Here is a 20,606-nt window from a genome sequence, read left to right on the forward strand (position 1 = left end):
ATAGCAGTTAGTGCAATGGTGTTAGTGTGAGTGACCAGGGTTCGAATCCGGCGCGGTCTGTGAGGAGTTTGTACATTCTCCCTACATTTGCATGTGTTTCCTCCCACCATTCAGAATGAACCAGGAGTTATAGCTCAATTGGGTGCAATTGTGCGGCACAGGGTCGTGGGCCAAAAGGGGCTGTTACCGTGTTGTATGTCTAAATTTAAATTAAAAATATTCAAATGTTATAATGAAGAGTAACAGTTCCAAAGACTTGGTAGATTAATTGGTCAGAGTGGTGTATTTGGGTGGTGCGGGCACGTGGGCCTGTGACCATGCTGTACCTCTAAATTTAAAAATAAATAAATTTTCTTACTTTGAAGCTGTATGAACCATTCACTTTTTGCAGTTTGAAGACTTCATTCTTTTCTGGTTTCACCTGCTGGGAAAGGAAAAGAGAATGTTGACACCACACACCACAGAACATTGAGTACTGACGAACAACCAAAGTACGGATGGGACAGTCATTCACAGGCTGCTTACTGAAGACTTGGTGTAACTGCTACATAGGTACATAAATATAAAGTATTAACAAATCATATATATAAAAATTGTGTTGAGACCAACATTACATTGAGAAGTAGTAGAGAAAAAACCTTATGCTAATTATCAATCCCCTCTTTTCAGAGGCTTCTGGCCAAACATAAGCAGTCTACTAGCTGATAATAAAAAGAAAGGTAATCAATAGGGTTAAAAAAAAAGTTAATTAATCTTACAAATTTGAAAATAATTAAGAAAGGAACCCCATAAAGAAACAAAGTTAAGATTCATTTCAGTAGTGGAGCATGTTTAAAATTAAACATGCCATCATATCAGACAACCATTGAGTATGAGTGGGAGGGACAGTATCTTTCCATCTCATTAAAATGGCCCTTCTAGAGGTAAGAGAATTACAGCAGGCTGAACCACATCTCATCTTAAGTACACAACTGCTCAGGGAGCGAAGATGCAAGGTATTTCACTTTACTCCCTCAAAGCAATTCTCCCATTACAGCTATCAAACTTATTAACCATGATGGCTTGAAGGATTATGCTGTGTATATTTGGCTTGTTGGGTTTACTCACTTGCCATAAGGTTATGACTGGGGAAAAGCACACTTTGAGTTGATATTTCAATGCCTTGCATTGTTAACAAACTGCTGCATCAGATGGTTAATGATGCAGGACTTTGAAGTGCCATATTCAAAGCCCTGCATTACAGTATTGTAATCTGTAAATCCCTTTGAATTAGACAGCTTCCATGTTCTAACTGTGCTGAAGCAGTGCTTTTAGATCTCCTACAGCATTTCACTCAGGAGAAAAGGTGGGAGCAAATGACAGAAGGAAAAAAACATCATGTTTAGAACCATAACACATTATAGCACGGAAACAGGGCCTTTGGCCCTTCTAGTCTGTGGTGAACTATTATTCTACCTCATCCCACTGAACTGCACCTTGACAATAGCTCTCCCATCCGTGTACTTGCCCAAATTCTTCTTAAATGTTAAAATTGAGCCCCCGTTCACCACTTCAGCTGGGAGCTCGTTCCACGTTCCCACCACTCTCTGTGTGAAGATGTTCCCCCGAAATCTTTCCCCTTTCACCCTTAACCCATGTCCTCTGGTATGTATCTCACCTACCCTCAGTCGAAAAAGTCTAGCTACATTTACTCTGTCCCATCCCCCTCAATTTTAAATACCTCTATCAAACCCCTCATTCTACTATGCTCCAGGAAATAAAATCCTAATTGGTTTAACCTTCCCCTGTAACTCAGATCCTGAAGTCCAGGCAACATCGTAGTAAATCTTCTCTGCACTGCTTCAATCTTACGAACTACTTTTTTGTGTATTCATGCATACAAGTTCAAGTTTAATATCATCCAATTATACAAGAACAATCCTATAAAACAATATCTCACTCCACCAGGGCGTGCAAACAAACACATACAGACAAATGCAGAACAAGTATTCATATATACAAACAAATAAATATTTCATTAATATGAGAGTTTCGGAAGGTTCGTGTGAGCAGCTCCTTTGGTCGTTCAGCATTCTCACTGCCCGTAGGAAGAAGCTGTTCCTCAGCCTGGTGGTTCTGGCTCTGATCCTCCTCTATCTCTTCCCCGACGGGAGCAGCTGAAAGATGCTGTGTGCAGGGTGGAAGGGATCCTCAATAATTTTGCGCGCCCTCTTTAAGCAACGATCCTGGTAGATCAAGAGTTCACATAGATTGGGGGTGGTGGTGGGAGGGAGACTACAGTGATCCGCTTGTATGTTTCTTTGGATTGACTGTGATGCAGCCGGGCAGGATGCTCTCGACCAAGCTCCTGCAGAAACTCGGCTGGATGGTGGCAGTCGCTGTTGCGCCTACCTGACAAGTGAGGAGATGTTGAGTGTCCACAATAGGTCACTACTTCAGTGGATTCCGATTCACTGTTGATGAAAGGGCTACTGGCCGATAGTCATTAAGGCACATTACTACACTCTTCTTGGGCACTGGTAGGATTTATACCTGTTTGAAACAGGTGGGTACCACGCCCTGGTGGAGTGAGATATTGAAGATATCCGTGAATACCTTGGTAAGTTGGTCAGCACAGATTTTTAATACCAGGTCATTCATTTGGGCCGAATGCTTTCCTCGGATTAACTCTCCTGGAGACAGCACCTACAACCCTTGGAATATTTTGAAGGGTGAGAGGGAACTGGAGCCTCCGGGGAAAATCCACGGAGGCACAGGGAGAATATACAAACTCCTTACAGACAGGACCGGATTCGAACCCTGGCCTCGACCGCTGGCGCTGTTCTAGTGTTGTGCTAACCGCTATGTTAGCTGTGTCATCAGATGATAATAAACGCAAACTTGAAAACATTACTTGTGTTTTCCTGCACTGAACTTTGTGGCACTGACAGCAAAACTACGTTTCTATTCTGCAAATTAATTAAACCGACAGCAACTTTGAGAATTTCCACACACGACGCTGTTCACGATTCTTCATGGATTGCATGGTTTTCAGGACAATCTAATGGAAATGACTAGAAATGAATATTTTTTTCAATTTAATATCATTGTTCATCTCTTGAAATCCTTCATTAAGTCTGAGCTTTTAAAACTGTACACTGATCCATAATTGGTGATTAGTATTCTGGACCAACACATCTAAATTAATGCTCATTGTAATTTTGTTAACTGCATACTGTCAAACTCCTGTTATCTGGAATTCAAGCAACTGGCAACCTCAAGCAAGGTGTTGGGTGTCAGGCAAGGAATCCTTTAGAACTGAGACCAACAGGAATCAGTGTCAAACAAACGAAAATTCTCAGCACAGAGAGTACAGCCTGTTTATAGAGTCTTTTTTTTAAAAAAAGACCATCTCAGCAGGAAGGACTATTGATGTCCAGATCACAATAGAAGAAAACCTTGGATATGTAACACAAATCCAGGGCAGATCCAAGTTCCAATAGAAATATCTGACTTGTTGAACTCAAAATACCTTCTTCTTTCAATATTTTTATTGGTTTCATTGTATAAATGTTACATAGGTACATGAGAATAAAATAGAATATTAACAAATCTTATAGAATAATACAGATGGTATTGTAACCTATGTTACATTAAAAAATGGAAAAAAAACACTAAACTACTAGTTTACTTATTTAACCCCAAAGGACAGAGGCTATTGGCTTAACATGGACAGACCACGACAGAATTTTTTTTTTAAATAAGGTAACCAATGGGGTCATAAACTAGAAAATAGTTAATCTTACAAATTTTGAAAATAATTAAAAGAACCCCATAAACAAACAAGATTCATTTCAGTTGTAGAACATCCAATTTTTTCCGAAGTCAGGCGTGCCATCCTATCAGATAACCATATCAAAATACCTTAAATTGGGGAATAGCAAAAATTTCTCTGCCACACTGAGAGCAAGAATTGAAAAAACAATTTTACTTTTGATCTCTGCCAACTCACGTCCAAGACTCCAACAAAATCTTGTGACTTTCCTCTAGTTTGGTACTCGTTACAATAGCCAGCCAAATTTTATCCAGACTAACCTCTTTAATGGTTTTCACTTTTTCACTCGTTGGTTCCTTGCTTTTCTTTTTGTCCATTTCTCTTTTTCTTCTGGTTTTACCTGAAGATACAAGTTTTACACAGATATCGTCATAATTGAAAGAATGCTGAGAAGATTTACAAGGATGATGCCGGGACTTGAGGAACTGAGTTACAGGGAAAGATTAAAAAGGTTAGGCCTTTCATTCCTTGGAGAGTAGAAGAATGAGGGAAGATTTGTTAGAAGAATACACAATTACGATGAGAAGAAGTAGTAATGCTATCAGGCTTTTTCCACTGAGGTCAGATGAGACAAGAACTTGAGGTCCCAAGTTAAAAGCAAAAGGGGAAATGTTTAGAGATCTAGGGGGAACTTCTTCACACAAAGAGATGTGGGGTGTGGATGAGCTTCCAGATGAAGTGGTGAACATGGGCTCAGTTTAGACATTTAAGAAAAATTTTGACAAGTACACAGATGGGAGGGATATGGCCTGGATGCAGGTTCATTGAGACTAAGCAGGATAATAGTTTGGCACAGACTAGATGGGCCGAAGGGCTGGTCTCTGTGCAGTCATGATCCATAGTTCTAAATGGCTTGCTTTCACAAAAATTCACACTTCTGGGTGGAAGTTTATTTTCATTGCAATCCTAGATAATTTACTTCTTGTTTTGAGAGTGTGATCCTGTGGTGCTGGACTCCATAACCATGGGAAGATCTTCCCTGCATTTTCACTGAGAATACCTAATTTCTAAACTCTTGGGAACCAAGAGCTAAAAATTTTAAGATGCTGCACTAAATCCATTTAATAATGATATCCCATTGCTGGAAACAATGCCATTTTCAGCTCTCATAACCAATATTTTATGTATTTGATGGGGAAAGAGGGAGAGACAGGGGAGGGGCTCAACAGAAATTGGTGGTCGATGTTATTGCCATCCGGTTGGAGGGTGCCTAGATGGACTATGTGTTGTTCCTCCAGTGAATGAGGTCATGTCAGCATAGGAGTGGGGCATGAAAATGAAATGGTTGGCCACTGGGAGATCCCCGCCATTGCAGCAGACAGATCGAAGATGGTCAGCGAAGCCATCTCCCAGTCTGGATCCAGTCTCTCCAATGTAGAGGTCACAATGGGAGCCCCGAACGCACAGTAGGTGACCCTCTTTCAGATTCACAAGTGAAGTATTTTACATGAAGAATGGGAGGGGAGGTAGGGGGGGTGGGATGGGAAGAGGGAGGGGGGGGGAAGAAAACGACACTGTATATATTTGAGAAGGAAAATGTATGTATCTTGATCAATGTGTTTTATAGTGTGAAAAATAAAAAAAATTTTAAAAAAAAGAACGCCACGTGACTTGCTGTTTCTCCAGCATTTTTGTATAAACTACCATCATAGTGTCTTTTTTAACTGGTTTTTTTGTAATTGTGTGGGAGAAGTTCACAGAAACATTAGCGATGGGAGAGCGAGCAGGCACAGGATAAGCCAGACAGCCTCTGTGAATGAATGGTTCACCTCAGCACAGCCAGCACTGCTCAACTTGACCTACCTGATTGCCATGGCTCATTTGAACGTGTGGGTTGGCCAATTGTAACTGGAGGGCCTGTACTAGTAATTCAAACATCAGCACAAGCTCTCCATTCCAAATCAGAACCACAATGGAAATATATTTCCATATTGTCCACTGTACATTAACACTGTTTTGAAAAGCACCAGCAAGTACCTCATCTAAGAGCAAAATTTTTTAAATGAGAGTTCTTCCGAGAAGTTTGATTTCTGACAGGATGCTTAGAAAGAGAGACGATTACAGCTCATTACCTGAAGAGTGATTCTTTTGGTCATCTCCTTTTGGTCCTTGGTCTTGCATTGGTTTGCTGTCTTTCTTTGCACTTGCCTTGTCACCAAGATTCAAATCCTTTTCATCACTCAGTATAGATATCAACAGCGGCTTTCGTTGATTAGATTTCATCACAGAAACTCTGTTGAGAAGCAGGATTTCAACTTTATTTTCAGCTCAGCTCACAATCCCCTTTACTTTCCCTTAGTAGCAACCCACGCTGAGATCATTGCTGAACATACATTCCATCCTCGAAGCAGGTTGCAAAGTGATTAAAGTCTCTTCCATCACCTTCCATCCTTGGATGAATGAATCTGGTGCAGAAATTTAACCATCCTTCACCCCATGGTGTAGATACACAATTAATCCAGAAATGATTTCAGATTTATTGTCAGAGTACCTACATGACATCACATACAACCCTGAGATTCTTTTTCCCGTTGGCAAGGCAGAATGACCACTTATTGATAGTGTAAAAAAAAAACATACTCAATGTACGCATGTCAACAAATGTAAACTGATCATGTAATACAGAAAGAGAAAAAAAAAATCAATAAGATGCAAAAGAATGAACCCTTAAATGTGTCCCTGAATGAATTTGTTCAGGGAGCCACCACCTTCAGATTGATTATGTACAGTTAGAATAGAAGAAAAACTAAAAGCCATTCTACCTGAAAGATAACAGAAGCCACAATGTTTACACATGGCTAACTGATCAGATAAGGAAAACGAGGTTCCAAACTTGTCTCAGTGCAGAGAGTACAAGAGAGTTAAACAAGAAAGTCTGCAGATGCTGCGGTTGCACGAAATACATAAATGTGCTTGAAAACCTCAGCAGGTCACATAGCAACCACAAGAAGAAAAGGATAACTCAATGGGGGCCATACATCTGCCCACCCCCACCCCTTGTTTTCTGGATGTCTGAAAGGTGACCTGAAAGAAAGAGGATCATCTGGAGAACCCTGAAGGGGGCAAGTTTCATCTGCAAGGCTGATTGGAAAGGAATCATTTGCGGATGTCCTGGAAAAGGAATCTCTCTGAAAACCAGCAAGAACCCTCCTGAGTGCCTGTTAAACACCAAAGCCTGGTGAATTTCATACAGTACAAAAATTGCCTGAAACGAGTGAGATTGGACTGTGATCCAAAGAACTTTTCTAAATTTAAATACACATTACGCACACCTGCGCTTAGTATTAGAAGGGAGATTTAAGTAGGCTAGGTAGGTTAAGTAAGTAGGTTAAGTCACAAGTTAAAGTTTAATTCTGTTTTCTTGTTCAAATATAATTAAAAACTACTTTTGTTTAAGTAACCCTGTGTTGTGGTGAATATTTATTGCTGGTGGTTTTTGGGATCCTCTGGACTCTGTAACAGGTATAAATTCAAACATGCTATTTAAAACTAGCCTTCCACAATGTACACTGATGCAAAGAGTTCATTTAAATTATCTGCTACTTCCTTGCCTCCTCTTATGAACTTCATTTGACATTCAAGGAATTCCACACTTACTTTAGTTACCATAAATCTGCAGCATTTAAATCAACCTTTGGGGGTCCCTAGAATTACTGTACAAGCATCGAAAATGAACTGACAGGGGAGGCATGGCAAGATGGCATAGAGGACAGACATGCTGTCCCACCCTCCCTCAGCTAGTTCTTTAAGAACCCATTTTTAAAGTTTATAAAAGTGATTAAAAGTTGTATTTTTACTTTTGGGAACATTAGTGGGTTATAATGGCTACTAATGTTAAAAAAAAACGAAAACTCAACTGCAGAAGAAATGACCTTTTAAAAGTGCTGAAGAATTGAGGCCTACCTGCTCAATTGAAGCCACGGACCCGATGTTTGGAACCTCCAAGGCGCGGAGGGCTCCTGCCCAACTTAGTATGATGCCGGCGCCGACCTTGCCTCCGCAAGATGGTGCCGGCTTGACGATGAGTTCAGTCGGTGTCGAACCACGCGTCCGACACGGGGGACGTGCGGGCGACTCGGCTGAGAAAAGAGCCGTTGGGTGAGCTGGGGACGCACAGAATGGCGTCGGAAGTCGCACCTGCGCAGTCCCTGGCCTTACCGGGGATGCGCGGTGCTTCAAGGGTCTGGAACCTGTTGGACCTTGTGTGGGCTGTGGGGGCCCCCGAGCGGCAGCGTCCCGACGTGGTCGGGATGCTGTCGTCAGGTGTACAGACTCGCAGCCTCACCGGGAAGGGACCAACAACGCTGGAAGAAGAAGCAGACTTACCTTTACTGAGCAGCTCACAGGAACAATTCGAGGTAGAGACCAGAGAAGGTAGGCCTCAAAAAGTGGAACTGGAATCTGGAATGGAGTCTGTGTGCACAGTCCTGGAAGGGATTGCTTATCAAATGGACAATATGTTTAAACAAATGACTCAAGGATTTTTAGAAGTGACTACTATGTTTGAAGATATGTCTGCAGTTAAGAGTGATGTTACTAAATCAGTGGATATAGTGCAAGAATTTTTTTTTAAATTGAAACAGCTTTTCTTGAATATAAAAATCAAGTTGAACGTAAAAGATGGAAAAAATGGAAGATTCCTTTGTGGATTGGGAAATTCAGAAGAAAGACATTGAAAAAAATTGACTCATTGGAAAATCAAAGTTGGAGAAATAATGTGAAAATTGTGGGTCTCCCAGAAGATATTGAAGGGTCTGATCCAATAAAATTTTTTAAGAACTGGATTCCCAAGGTGTTGGGCAAGGAGTTTTTTTCAGAAGGCTTAGAATTGGAACGGGCACATAGAGCGTTACGAAAGAAACCGTTACCGGGACAACCGCCATGAGCGGTTTTAATTCGTTGTTTGAAATACCAGGACAGAGAAATTATATTACTGTTGGCGGTGCAGAAGGCCTGACAAAGTCAAACTCCAATGATGGTCCAAAATAACAGAGCATTTTTCTATGCAGATTTGAGTCAAGAGATTATTAGGCGACATCAGGAATTTAACTTGGCTAAAGAAATATTGTGGCGGAAGGGTTACAAATTTGCTTTTCGTTACCCTGAAGTATTAAAAGTCTTTTATGGTAATTTTCAATTATGGAAGATCTTCGCTGCTGTCGCCTAAAAAGGTGAATGGGAATGGGAAGAACGGGAAAAATGCAAAGAAAGAAGTTTTAACACAAAGTCTTATTGACATTGAAGATCCAGAACAATCATTGGGAATGGAGTTACTGGGTTGAATATACCTACAGTATCTGATTGTGTTGATGTGAATAATGTATTCTGGTTGAGGGCGGGGTGGATAGCACTGAAATCTTTGATAGTCATCCCCCACTAGTGGGATTTACCACACCCAGTTTTTTAGGGTGTTACTACCTTTGGGTAGTTTTTTTTGGGATAATTAATATTTTTTTTAAATATTTTCTTCAAATATCTCGGGGAGGGATAGTGATTTAAGTAATTATAAGGGGAGCGATATTTTGTAGTGAGAGATTATATTGTTAATTTGTAAGGATGTCTAATTTGAAATTTGCAACTTTTAATGTTCAGGGGTTAAATAATCCGATTAAGTGAAAGCAAGTTTTGGCTTATATTAAGAAAATGAAAATTGACATTGCATTTTTACAAGAAACTAATTTGACTGAAAAAGAACATTTGAAATTGAAAAGAGATTGGGTTGGACATGTGTTTTCTTCTTCATTTAATTCTAAGGCAAGAGGTGCAGCAATTTTAATTCATAAGAATTTGCCTTTTGAATTACAAAATATGGAAAGAAATGTTGGACAGGTCTTAAGGGTGAATTGTAAAGTTTTTGCTGAATCTTGGACTTTGCTCAATGTTTACGCACCTAATGTGGATGATGAGCGTTTTATTTCTGATGCTTTTTTGTTGTTAAATCAAGCTAATGACATTATCATAATTGAGGAAGATTTTAATTGTGTTTTGGATCCTTTACTGGATAGATCTCCAAAAAGTATAAAGAAATCAAAGATGGCGACACAATTTGGGGCTTTCATGAAGGACTTAAATTTGGTGGATATTTGGAGAAGGGTCAATCCTATGGAGAAGAATTTCTCTTTTCAGTCGACCCAACATGATTCATTTTCTAAAATAGATTTTTTTTTTTAGTATCGGCACATTTACAAGGAAGAGTATTACAGGCAGAATATAAAAGTAGGGTTATATCGGATCATTCTTTATTATTTCAGAAGAGGTATGTTCATCTTATAGATGGATATTTAATATAATATTGTTGAAAAAAAACAGAATTTTTTACTTTTGTTAAGGAACAGATTACTTTGTTTTTGACTGAGAATGCTAATTCTGTAGATAGTCGCTTTGTATTATGGGATGCATTAAAAGCTTATTTAAGAGGGCAGATTATTAGTTATACTACGAGAGTTAAGAAACAGTATATGGCAGAGATGTAACAGAAGATAAAAAATAGTGGCTTTGGCTAATTTGAAATTACATTATAATACATTGCAAACTTATCAATTTGAGCATTTAATTAATTGATCTAAGCAACATTATTATGAGTTGGGTGGCAGTTAAAGTCGTAACAGGTTTCACAGACTATTACTGCTGTTAAAAAGAACTCAACAGTTACCTATAAACCTCAGGAAATCAATGACCAGTTTTATTCATTTTACAAAAAATTGTATACTTCTGAGGGGAACAGGAAAGTGGTCCTATTGAATCTTATTTATCTAAATTAACATTACCAGCATTGGAAGAGGAGGATATTATGGAATTGGAAGTTCCGTTTACAGAATTTGAGATGAAGGAAGCTATGTTGGAGATGCCAAATGGGAAGTCACCAGGGGACAACGGGTTTTCTGTGGAATTTTATAAAATTTTTAATGAAGATTTATCTTCTGTGTTTGAGGAGGTATTTCAACAAGTAACTGAAGAGCATGAACTGCCGGAATCTTGTTCTAGTGCTTTAACTACTGTAATTCTGAAAAAAGATAGAGACCTGTTGAAATTATCTTCGTATAGACCTATTTCTTTACTGAATGTAGATTACAAAACCATAGCGAAAGTGTTAGCGAATCGACTTGCCAAGTATTTACCTAAATTAACACATATTGATCAAACAGGTTTTATTAAGAATAGAAATGCTTCAGATAATATTTATTGATTAATTACTTTGGTCAATGCATATCGACAGCAGCCCAACCATCCAATGGTGGTTGCACTTGACTCTGAAAAAGCTTTTGACAGGGTTGAATGGGATTTTTTATTTAAGGTGTTGGAAAAGTTTAAATTTGGCAATTTTTTTATTGGTTGGGTTAAAGCTTTATATACGAACCCGATTACCAGGGTGATGACAAATGGTCAAGTTTCAATACCGTTTAAATTGACACGTTTGACCCAACAAGGGTGTCCATTGTCACCAGCCCTGTTTGCATTGGCTATTGAACCGTTAGCTCAAACAATAAGACAGAATAAACAGATAAGAGAGATGAGAGTTATGGATGGAGAGTATAAGATTAATCTATTTGCAGATGATGTTTTGATATATTTAACAAATCCAGAACAATCATTGCCACATTTATGGGAATGTTTATTACAATATTGAACATTATCTGGAAACAAGGTTAATTGGAAAAGAGTGAAATTTTGCTAGTTGGAGAAGGAGATTATTCAGAATATAAAAATATTATTAAATTGAAATGGTCTGATAAAATTAAGTATTTAGGAATAATTGTAAAAGGCGAGAAATCAGACTGCTCAAACTACAGGGGAATCACGCTGCTCTCCATTGCAGGCAAAATCTTCGCTAGGATTCTACTAAATAGAATAATACCTAGTGTCGCCGAGAATATTCTCCCAGAATCACAGTGCAGCTTTCGCGCAAACAGAGGAACTACTGACATGGTTTTTGCCCTCAGACAGCTCCAAGAAAAGTGCAGAGAACAAAACAAAAGACTCTACATCACCTTTTTTGACCTCACCAAAGCCTTCGACACCGTGAGCAGGAAAGGGCTTTGGCAAATACTAGAGCGCATCGGATGTCCCCCAAAGTTCCTCAACATGATTATCCAACTGCACGAAAACCAACAAGGTCGGGTCAGATACAGCAATGAGCTCTCTGAACCCTGCTCCATTAACAATGGCGTGAAGCAAGGCTGTGTTCTCGCACCAACCCTCTTTTCAATCTTCTTCAGCATGATACTGAACCAAGCCATGAAAGACCCCAACAATGAAGACGCTGTTTACATCCGGTACCGCACGGATGGCAGTCTCTTCAATCTGAGGCGCCTGAGGGGAGGAGTCACGTGATGGAGTAGTGGCCGGACGGTGAACTCCAGCCCTCTCCAGAAAAGTCGGGAAAAACAAGAGAAAATACAAAGGCACAGAAATACAAGTTAAAGAAAAGTGAGTATAAAGGTGGAAAGAAGATGGAGACAAAAGGAGAAAAATCAAAATCAACGGAAAGAAGAGAGGAAGAGAAGACAATGGAGGAAAAAGGTGAAGGCCTTACCTGTCCGAAGAGGCCCGCTGTGGAGAGAAGACCCCACTACCTCAGGTCGGTAGAAAGAGAACTACAACAATGGCTCACAGAGCCGAGTAAAAGTGCGCAACCGCGCATGAAAAAAAACACACCGACGGGAGGGGGGACCAGCTGGGGAGTCGATCTCCACAGCCGGCAACGACAGCTGCAGAACACCTGCAGCAAGAAGAGACCACAGAAGACAATGGAAACAAGAAAGAAGAGGAGGAAAGGGCAGCAAAGAAACAACAGATGGTCAACCTAGAGGAAGAAGAAGAGGAAGAATACAGTGAAATAGAAAAGGGAAAGGCAAGGTAAAGGATATACTTGCTCTTGTTAGAGGATACATGGAGTCATTTAAAGAATGGCAAACACAGGAATTCAATGATTTAAGAAGAAGAATAAACAACACAGAAAAGAAAATAAATAAAATGGAGATGACCTTAACAGAAATGGGGAAAAAAATGGACAAGATGGAAGAACGGGCAATAGCAGCAGAAATGGAGGTAGAAGACTTAAAAAAGAAATTGGAGGAATCTAATAAAAAAACTAAAGAGACACAAGAATTACTAGCCCAAAAAATAGATATAATGGAAAATTATAACAGAAGAAATAACATAAAGATAGTGGGCCTTAAGGAAGATGTAGAAGGCAAGAATATGAGGGAGTTTATAAAAGAATGGATCCCTAAGGCCCTAGGATGTCCAGAACTACAGCAAGAAATGGAAATAGAAAGGGCACATAGAGCATTGGCCCCTAAACCACAACCACAACAAAAACCAAGATCTATTGTAGTAAAATTCCTAAGATATACTACAAGAGAAAAGGTACTGGAGAAGACAATGGAAAAAGTAAGAGAGGGCAACAAACCACTGGAGTATAAAGGGCAAAAAATCTTCATTTATCCAGATATAAGCTTTGAACTCCTAAAGAAGAGAAAAGAGTTCAATGCAGCAAAAGCGATTTTATGGAAGAAAGGATATAAATTTACACTGAAGCATCCTGCGGTATTGAAAATATTTATTCCAGGACAACAAAACAGACTATTCTCGGATCCAGAAGAAGCACGAAAATTTGCAGAACAATTACAAAAATAGACTGAGGGATGAAGACGGGTAATGAGAGCAAAAATCATCACGATTGATAAGTATGTGGGTAAAGACAAAAATAGACTGAGGGATGAAGACGGGTAAGGAGGGTAAAAATGACCACGATTGATATGTATGCGGGTAAAGAGATATAAGAGTGAATAGAGACAATGGGCATATGTGAAAGTATCTGTAATTAGAGGAAAACATAGAGAGTATAGACAAGAATTAATAAGGGAAGGTAATGGAATAGAGAGAATAAGGAGGGAATTAAAAGAGTGACCTTTGTGACATATAAAAAGCGAAATCTTTTCTGGGGGGGGCTGGGTGGGGGAAAAGAGCGGTCACTGCAAAATCAGTTGACGCTTGCGAGTGGATTCGCAAATCCAAATGGAGAGGGGAGATGTGGTTGTCCGACAAGGGATAAAGGGCAACTCAGGAGGGGAAGGGGAGATTGGGGATAAAGAAGATAGAAATAGGAGAATAAGGAAAATGTTGGATGTTGTAGGAATGTTGTCTGGTAAAGAGTTGAAAATAAGAAAACAGAAATGGAAAAGGAGGAAAGGTAATGATGGAAAAACGGAAAGAGAAGATAAACAAAATATAAAATGGCTACACTGAACTATATGACTCTAAATATTAATGGAATACATAACCAAATTAAAAGGAAGAAACTACTAAATTTACTGAAAAAGGAAAAAATAGATATAGCATTTGTCCAAGAAACACACTTAACTGAATTGGAGCACAAGAAATTAAAGAGAGATTGGGTAGGACATGTAACAGCAGCATCGTATAATTCAAAAGCAAGAGGAGTGGCTATATTAATTAGCAAAAATGTGCCATTTAAAATAGAAGAGGAAATAATAGATCCAGCAGGGAGATATGTTATGATAAAATGTCAGATATATTCAGAGCTTTGGAATCTACTTAATATATATTCACCTAACGAAGAAGATCAAAAGTTTATGCAAGATATCTTTTTGAAGGTAGCTAATACGCAAGGGAACATACTAATAGGAGGGGATTTCAATCTGAATTTGGATCCAAATATGGATACAACGGGGAAAAAAATTAACAGGAAGAACAAAGTAACCAAATTTATAATTAAATCAATGCAAGAAATGAAACTTATGGACATATGGAGGAAACAAAACCCAAAAGAAAAGGAATACTCATACTACTCGACTAGACATAAAACATACTCAAGGATAGACCTATTCCTGTTATCAGCCCACATTCAAGGGAGAGTTAGGAAAACGGAATATAAAGCTAGACTATTATCGGACCACTCACCCCTGTTATTGGCAATAGAGCTAGAGGACATCCCTCCAAGAATGTATAGATGGAGATTAAACCCCATACTACTTAAAAGACAGGATTTTAGAGAATTTATTGAAAAACAATTAAAAATGTACTTTGAAGTAAATACGGAATCAGTGGAAGATAAGTTTATACTATGGGACGCAATGAAAGCATTCATTAGAGGGCAAATAATAAGTTATGCAACCAAGATGAAGAAGGACTATAATCAGGAAACAGAGCAGTTGGAAAGGGAAATAATAAACATAGAAAAAAAATTAGCAATAAAGGAAGATACAACCAAAAGAAGAGAATTGGCGGATAAAAAAATAAAATATGAAACATTACAAACATATAAGGTGGAGAAGAATATAATGAAGACAAAACAGAAATATTATGAACTAGGGGAAAAAACACACAAAATCCTAGCATGGCAGCTTAAGACAGAGCAAACTAAGAAAATGGTATTGGCAACAAGGAAAAAAGACAAACAAATTACATATAATCCAAAAGAAATTAAGGAAAACTTCAGAGAATTCTATGAACAATTATACCGAACCGAAAACGAAGGGAAAGAAGGGAAAATAGATGAATTTTTGACTAAAATTGAACTACCAAAACTACAAATAGAGGAACAAAATAAATTAACAGAACCATTTGGAACAGTAGAAATACAAGAGATAATAAAAAATTTACCAAATAATAAGACACCAGGAGAGGATGGACTCCCAATAGAATTCTACAAAACATTTAAAGACCTAATAATACCGCCCCTCCTGGATGTAATCAACCAGATTGATGAGACACAAAACTTACCAGATTCATGTAAAACAGCAATAATTACAGTGATACTAAAACAAGGGAAAGATCCACTCTCACCAGCGTCATATAGACCAATATCTCTGCTAAACACAGATTATAAGATAATAGCTAAACTATTAGCGAACAGATTAGCAGAACAGGTACCGAAAATGGTAAATTTAGACCAAACTGGATTTATCAAAAAAAGACGCACAACAGACAATATTTGTAAATTTATTAACTTAATTCATGCAGTAGAAGGAAATAAAGCACCGGCAGTAGCAGTTGCTTTAGACGCAGAGAAGGCCTTCGACAGAGTAGAATGGAATTACTTGTTCAAAGTATTGCAAAAATTCAGTTTACCGGAGAAGTATATTAATTGGATTAAAGCATTATATAAGGGACCGTTAGCGAAAGTGACAGTAAATGGACATGTATCAAAGCAATTTAACTTAAGCAGGTCAACGCGGCAGGGATGCCCACTATCACCATTATTGTTTGCGCTAGCTATAGAACCACTAGCAGAATCGATAAGAAGAGATAATAATATAAAAGGAATAAAAATAAAAGACAGGGAATATAAAATCAGTCTGTTTGCGGATGATGTGATAGTGTACTTAACAGAACCAGAACTATCAATAAAAGAACTATATAAGAAATTGAAGGAATATGGAGAAGTGTCGGGATACAAGATAAACGTAAATAAAAGTGAAGCAATGCCTATGAATAACGCGGATTTCTCAAAATTTAAGGAGGAATCCCCATTCAGATGGCAAACGCAGGCAATAAGATACCTAGGTGTGCAAATAAACAAAAATCTAGGCCAATTATATAAACTCAATTACAATCCACTAATGAAAAAATTACAGGACGATTTAGAGCATTGGAAAGAGCTACCACTAACACTGATAGGAAGGATAAACTGTATTAAAATGAACATTTTTCCAAGGATACTATACTTATTTCAGGCATTGCCAATACAACTGACAGAGAAATTCTTCAAAGAGTTAAAGAAAATAATAAGGAGATTTTTATGGAGAGAGGGGAAACCGAGGATAGCACTAGATAAATTAACAGAACGGTATAAACAAGGAGGCTTACAATTGCCGAACTTCAAAAATTATTATAGAGCCGCACAATTAAGGTACCTATCAGATTTTTATCAAACAAGGGAAAAACCAGACTGGACAAGACTAGAATTAGATAAAATAGGGGAAAAGATACCTGAACACATATTATATAAATGGGACGAAAAATTGGTACAACATAGAACTTCTCCAGTATTACACCATCTCCTCAATATATGGAAGAAGATTCATGTAGAAAGAAATAAAATAAATTACCAAATACCAAAACTAATATTGACGCAAAATAAGCTACTCCCTTTTACAATAGACAACCTTGCCTTTAGAAAATGGGAAAAAAAAGGGATTAAAAGAATAGAAAATTGTTTTTCAGGAAGTAGATTCTTATCCTTTGAACAAATGAGAGATAAGTACAATATAACTGGAGATACAGCGCTGGCATATTACCAACTGAGATCCTACTTGAAAGATAAATTAGGAAGCAACTTGAGTTTACCAGAGGGAAGTAACCTTGAATATGTGATTACAGATACAATGTTAATCAAAAGATTTATAAAAAATATGTATATTAAACTGCAAGAAAAGGAAAATGAGGAAACAAATGGTAAAACTAAACAAAAATGGGAACAAGATTTAAATATAAAGATAAAAAAGGAAACATGGGAGAAGTTATGCTCTGGAACGATGAGAAATACAATAAATACGAGGCTGCGTATGATACAATATAATTGGTTACACAGACTATACATTACACCGCAAAAGTTAAATAAATGGGACCCAACAGTATCTGATAGATGTTTTCGATGTAAAAAAGAAAGGGGAACAACAATTCATGCAATCTGGACATGTGAGAGAGTAGAAAAATTTTGGGATGATCTCAATCAGATATTAAATAAAATAACAGAAAACAATATACCAAAGAATCCAGAGATCTTTCTCCTAAGTAACATAAAAAATAAAGAATTTGGAATTGACTTGGAAGATGCACAAAAAAGATTTGTCAAGATAGCCCTAGCCGTAGCAAAAAAATGTATTATGTCAACCTGGAAATTGGAAGATAATTTGAAAATACAACAATGGTATATAGAAATGAATAAATGTATTCCATTAGAAAAAATAACATATAGTTTAAGAAATAATATTGAAGTATTCGAACAAGTATGGGAGCCTTACATTAAATACAATAGCGAAAACCTACCGGGAACAAACATTACCTAAGTTGATGGAAGGAGAAGAAAAGAAAAGAATGGACTCAGTAGAATTTCTGGTGTATTTTTGTTGAATGACAACATTGTCTAACTGAATTAATGCAACCTAGATTGTATACCTAAAATGGATGAGAGGGGGGGGGTGGGGGGGTGGCTTGGGAGGAGGGAGGGGGGAGGGAGAAAAAGTCACTGTAAATGTGTGGAAAAGAAAAAGTGTATATCATGGCTATTGTGATTTATGGTGTGAAAAATAAAAAATTAAAAAAAAAAAAAAAAAATCTGAGGCGCCTGCAAGCTCACACCAAGACACAAGAGAAACTTGTCCGTGAACTACTCTTTGCAGACGATGCCGCTTTAGTTGCCCATTCAGAGCCAGCTCTTCAGCGCTTGACGTCCTGCTTTGCGGAAACTGCCAAAATGTTTGGCCTGGAAGTCAGCCTGAAGAAAACTGAGGTCCTCCATCAGCCTGCTCCCCACCATGACTACCAGCCCCCCCCACATCTCCATCGGGCACACAAAACTCAAAACGGTCAACCAGTTTACCTATCTCGGCTGCACCATTTCATCAGATGCAAGGATGGACAATGAGATAGACAACAGACTCGCCAAGGCAAATAGCGCCTTTGGAAGACTACACAAAAGAGTCTGGAAAAACAACCAACTGAAAAACCTCACAAAGATAAGCGTATACAGAGCCGTTGTCATACCCACACTCCTGTTCGGCTCCGAATCATGGGTCCTCTACCGGCATCACCTACGGCTCCTAGAACGCTTCCACCAGCGTTGTCTCCGCTCCATCCTCAACATCCATTGGAGCGCTTTCATCCCTAACGTCGAAGTACTCGAGATGGCAGAGGTCGACAGCATCGAGTCCACTCTGCTGAAGATCCAGCTGCGCTGGGTGGGTCACGTCTCCAGAATGGAGGACCATCGCCTTCCCAAGATCGTGTTATATGGCGAGCTCTCCACTGGCCACCGTGACAGAGGTGCACCAAAGAAAAAGTACAAGGACTGCCTAAAGAAATCTCTTGGTGCCTGCCACATTGACCACCGCCAGTGGGCTGATATCGCCTCAAACCGTGCATCTTGGCGCCTCACAGTTTGGCGGGCAGCAACCTCCTTTGAAGAAGACCGCAGAGCCCACCTCACTGACAAAAGGCAAAGGAGGAAAAACCCAACACCCAACCCCAACCAACCAATTTTCCCCTGCAGCCGCTGCAATCGTGTCTGCCTGTCCCGCATCGGACTTGTCAGCCACAAACGAGCCTGCAGCTGACGTGGACTTTTACCACCTCCATAAATCTTCGTCCGCGAAGCCAAGCCAAAGAAAAAGAATGTTAAATTACGTTCCTTTATTAAAAAAGATTAAAGCAGATTTAATTAAGTGGAAAGATCTCCTGTTAACTTTAATTGGTCGAGTTAATTGTCTTAAGATGAATATTTTTCCTTGAATTCAATATTTATTTCAATCAATACCATGTTCTCTTTCAAAGGAATTTTTTCAGGATTTAAATAAAGCTATGAGAGAATTTTTATGGAAAGGTAAATTACCGTGGGTAGCATCATATAAACTTACTTGAAAGTATGCGTTACGTGGGCTTCAATAACCCCATTTTCAAAATTATTATGAAGCAGCCCAGTTGAAATTTATTAGTAGATTGATGGATTTGGACCAACCCCCGAGATGGGCTAAAGTTGAGATGGTTTGTATTTCTAAAGTTGAGGTGCATCAATTTATATTTCGATGGAATGTAAATTTGTTGCGGGAATATAAGGTGCTGATATTAATACATCTATTAAAGGTATGGACTAAAAAAATAAGATTTAGAATCAAAAGATAAATTGTCAATTTTAATTCCATTATATAATAATCAGCTTATTCCATTTTCATTGTTTAATAATCATTTAAAGAGTTGGGACTCTAAGGGTATAAAGATGTTACAGGATTGTTTTGTAGAAAGATAGTTTCTTTCTTTTAATCAATTGAAAGAGTGTTTTGATATTGCTGAAAATTCTTTGTTTGTTTATTATCAACTTCGAGCTTTGGTAAAAGATATGTACGGTAGAGAGATGATTTTACCCGTATTGATGGAATTCGAGTCTTTGATTTCTTCTATACTGAAAAAGGGTTATATCTCTGTTATGTACCAAGTATTACAAGACAATATGGATAAACCGGAATGGGAGAAGTCTAAGCTTAAATGGGAAAATTATTTAGCCTTTGTTTTTCCTAAAGACTATTGGGCAGATACGTGTCATGATAGTGTTACTAAATTGACGAATGTGTGGTGTGGAATGGTTAATTATAACTTTTTACATCAGTTGTATTTAACCCCAGAGAAATTGAAAAAATATGGTTTTAGTAATTCGGATTCTTGTTTTAGATGTGGTGTATGTACTGATACTTTTTTTATATGTTGTTTGGTCTTGTGTTTATGTACAACCATTTTGCCAAGAAATTAGGTTAATTTTGGAAAAATTATATGACATTAAGTTACCAATAGCTCCATCTATTTTTTTAATGGGTTATATGATTCCTTTAAAGGGATTAGGGTTGGATAAATTTCAAATTGCATTTGTACGCTTAGCATTCATTGTCTGTAGCTCGAAATGTGTAGCAAATACATGGAAAGATAACATAGTGATTAATATAATGCGATGACAATGAATTGAAAACTTGCATTGTTATGGAAAAAAATACATATAATTTGCATGATAATTATTCTTTTTTGTTATTAAGTGGTTACCATATTTGGAATATATGCA

At 38.1% G+C, this 20,606-nt stretch overlaps 1 protein-coding gene across 2 annotated transcripts in view; it reads right to left on the reverse strand.

The window, feature by feature from the left end:
* The window catches only part of LOC138758422 (protein GPR107), a 78,205-nt gene that overhangs the window by 34,220 nt on the left and 23,379 nt on the right, over window positions 1–20,606 (reverse strand). Inside the window, exons 5-7 of one of the 2 annotated variants that reach the window (XM_069927318.1) lie at window positions 5,887–6,047; window positions 4,075–4,154; window positions 359–421 (exon numbers count right to left, since the gene is read on the reverse strand). In XM_069927318.1, coding sequence (XP_069783419.1) covers window positions 359–421; window positions 4,075–4,154; window positions 5,887–6,047 — 304 coding nt within the window. Of the gene's footprint in view, window positions 1–358; window positions 425–4,074; window positions 4,155–5,886; window positions 6,048–20,606 lie in introns of both variants that reach the window. The other variant, XM_069927317.1, reaches the window with a different exon arrangement.

This window comes from Narcine bancroftii, chromosome 3, assembly GCF_036971445.1.
Source record: "Narcine bancroftii isolate sNarBan1 chromosome 3, sNarBan1.hap1, whole genome shotgun sequence".
In the NCBI taxonomy this organism is placed as follows: domain Eukaryota; kingdom Metazoa; phylum Chordata; class Chondrichthyes; order Torpediniformes; family Narcinidae; genus Narcine; species Narcine bancroftii.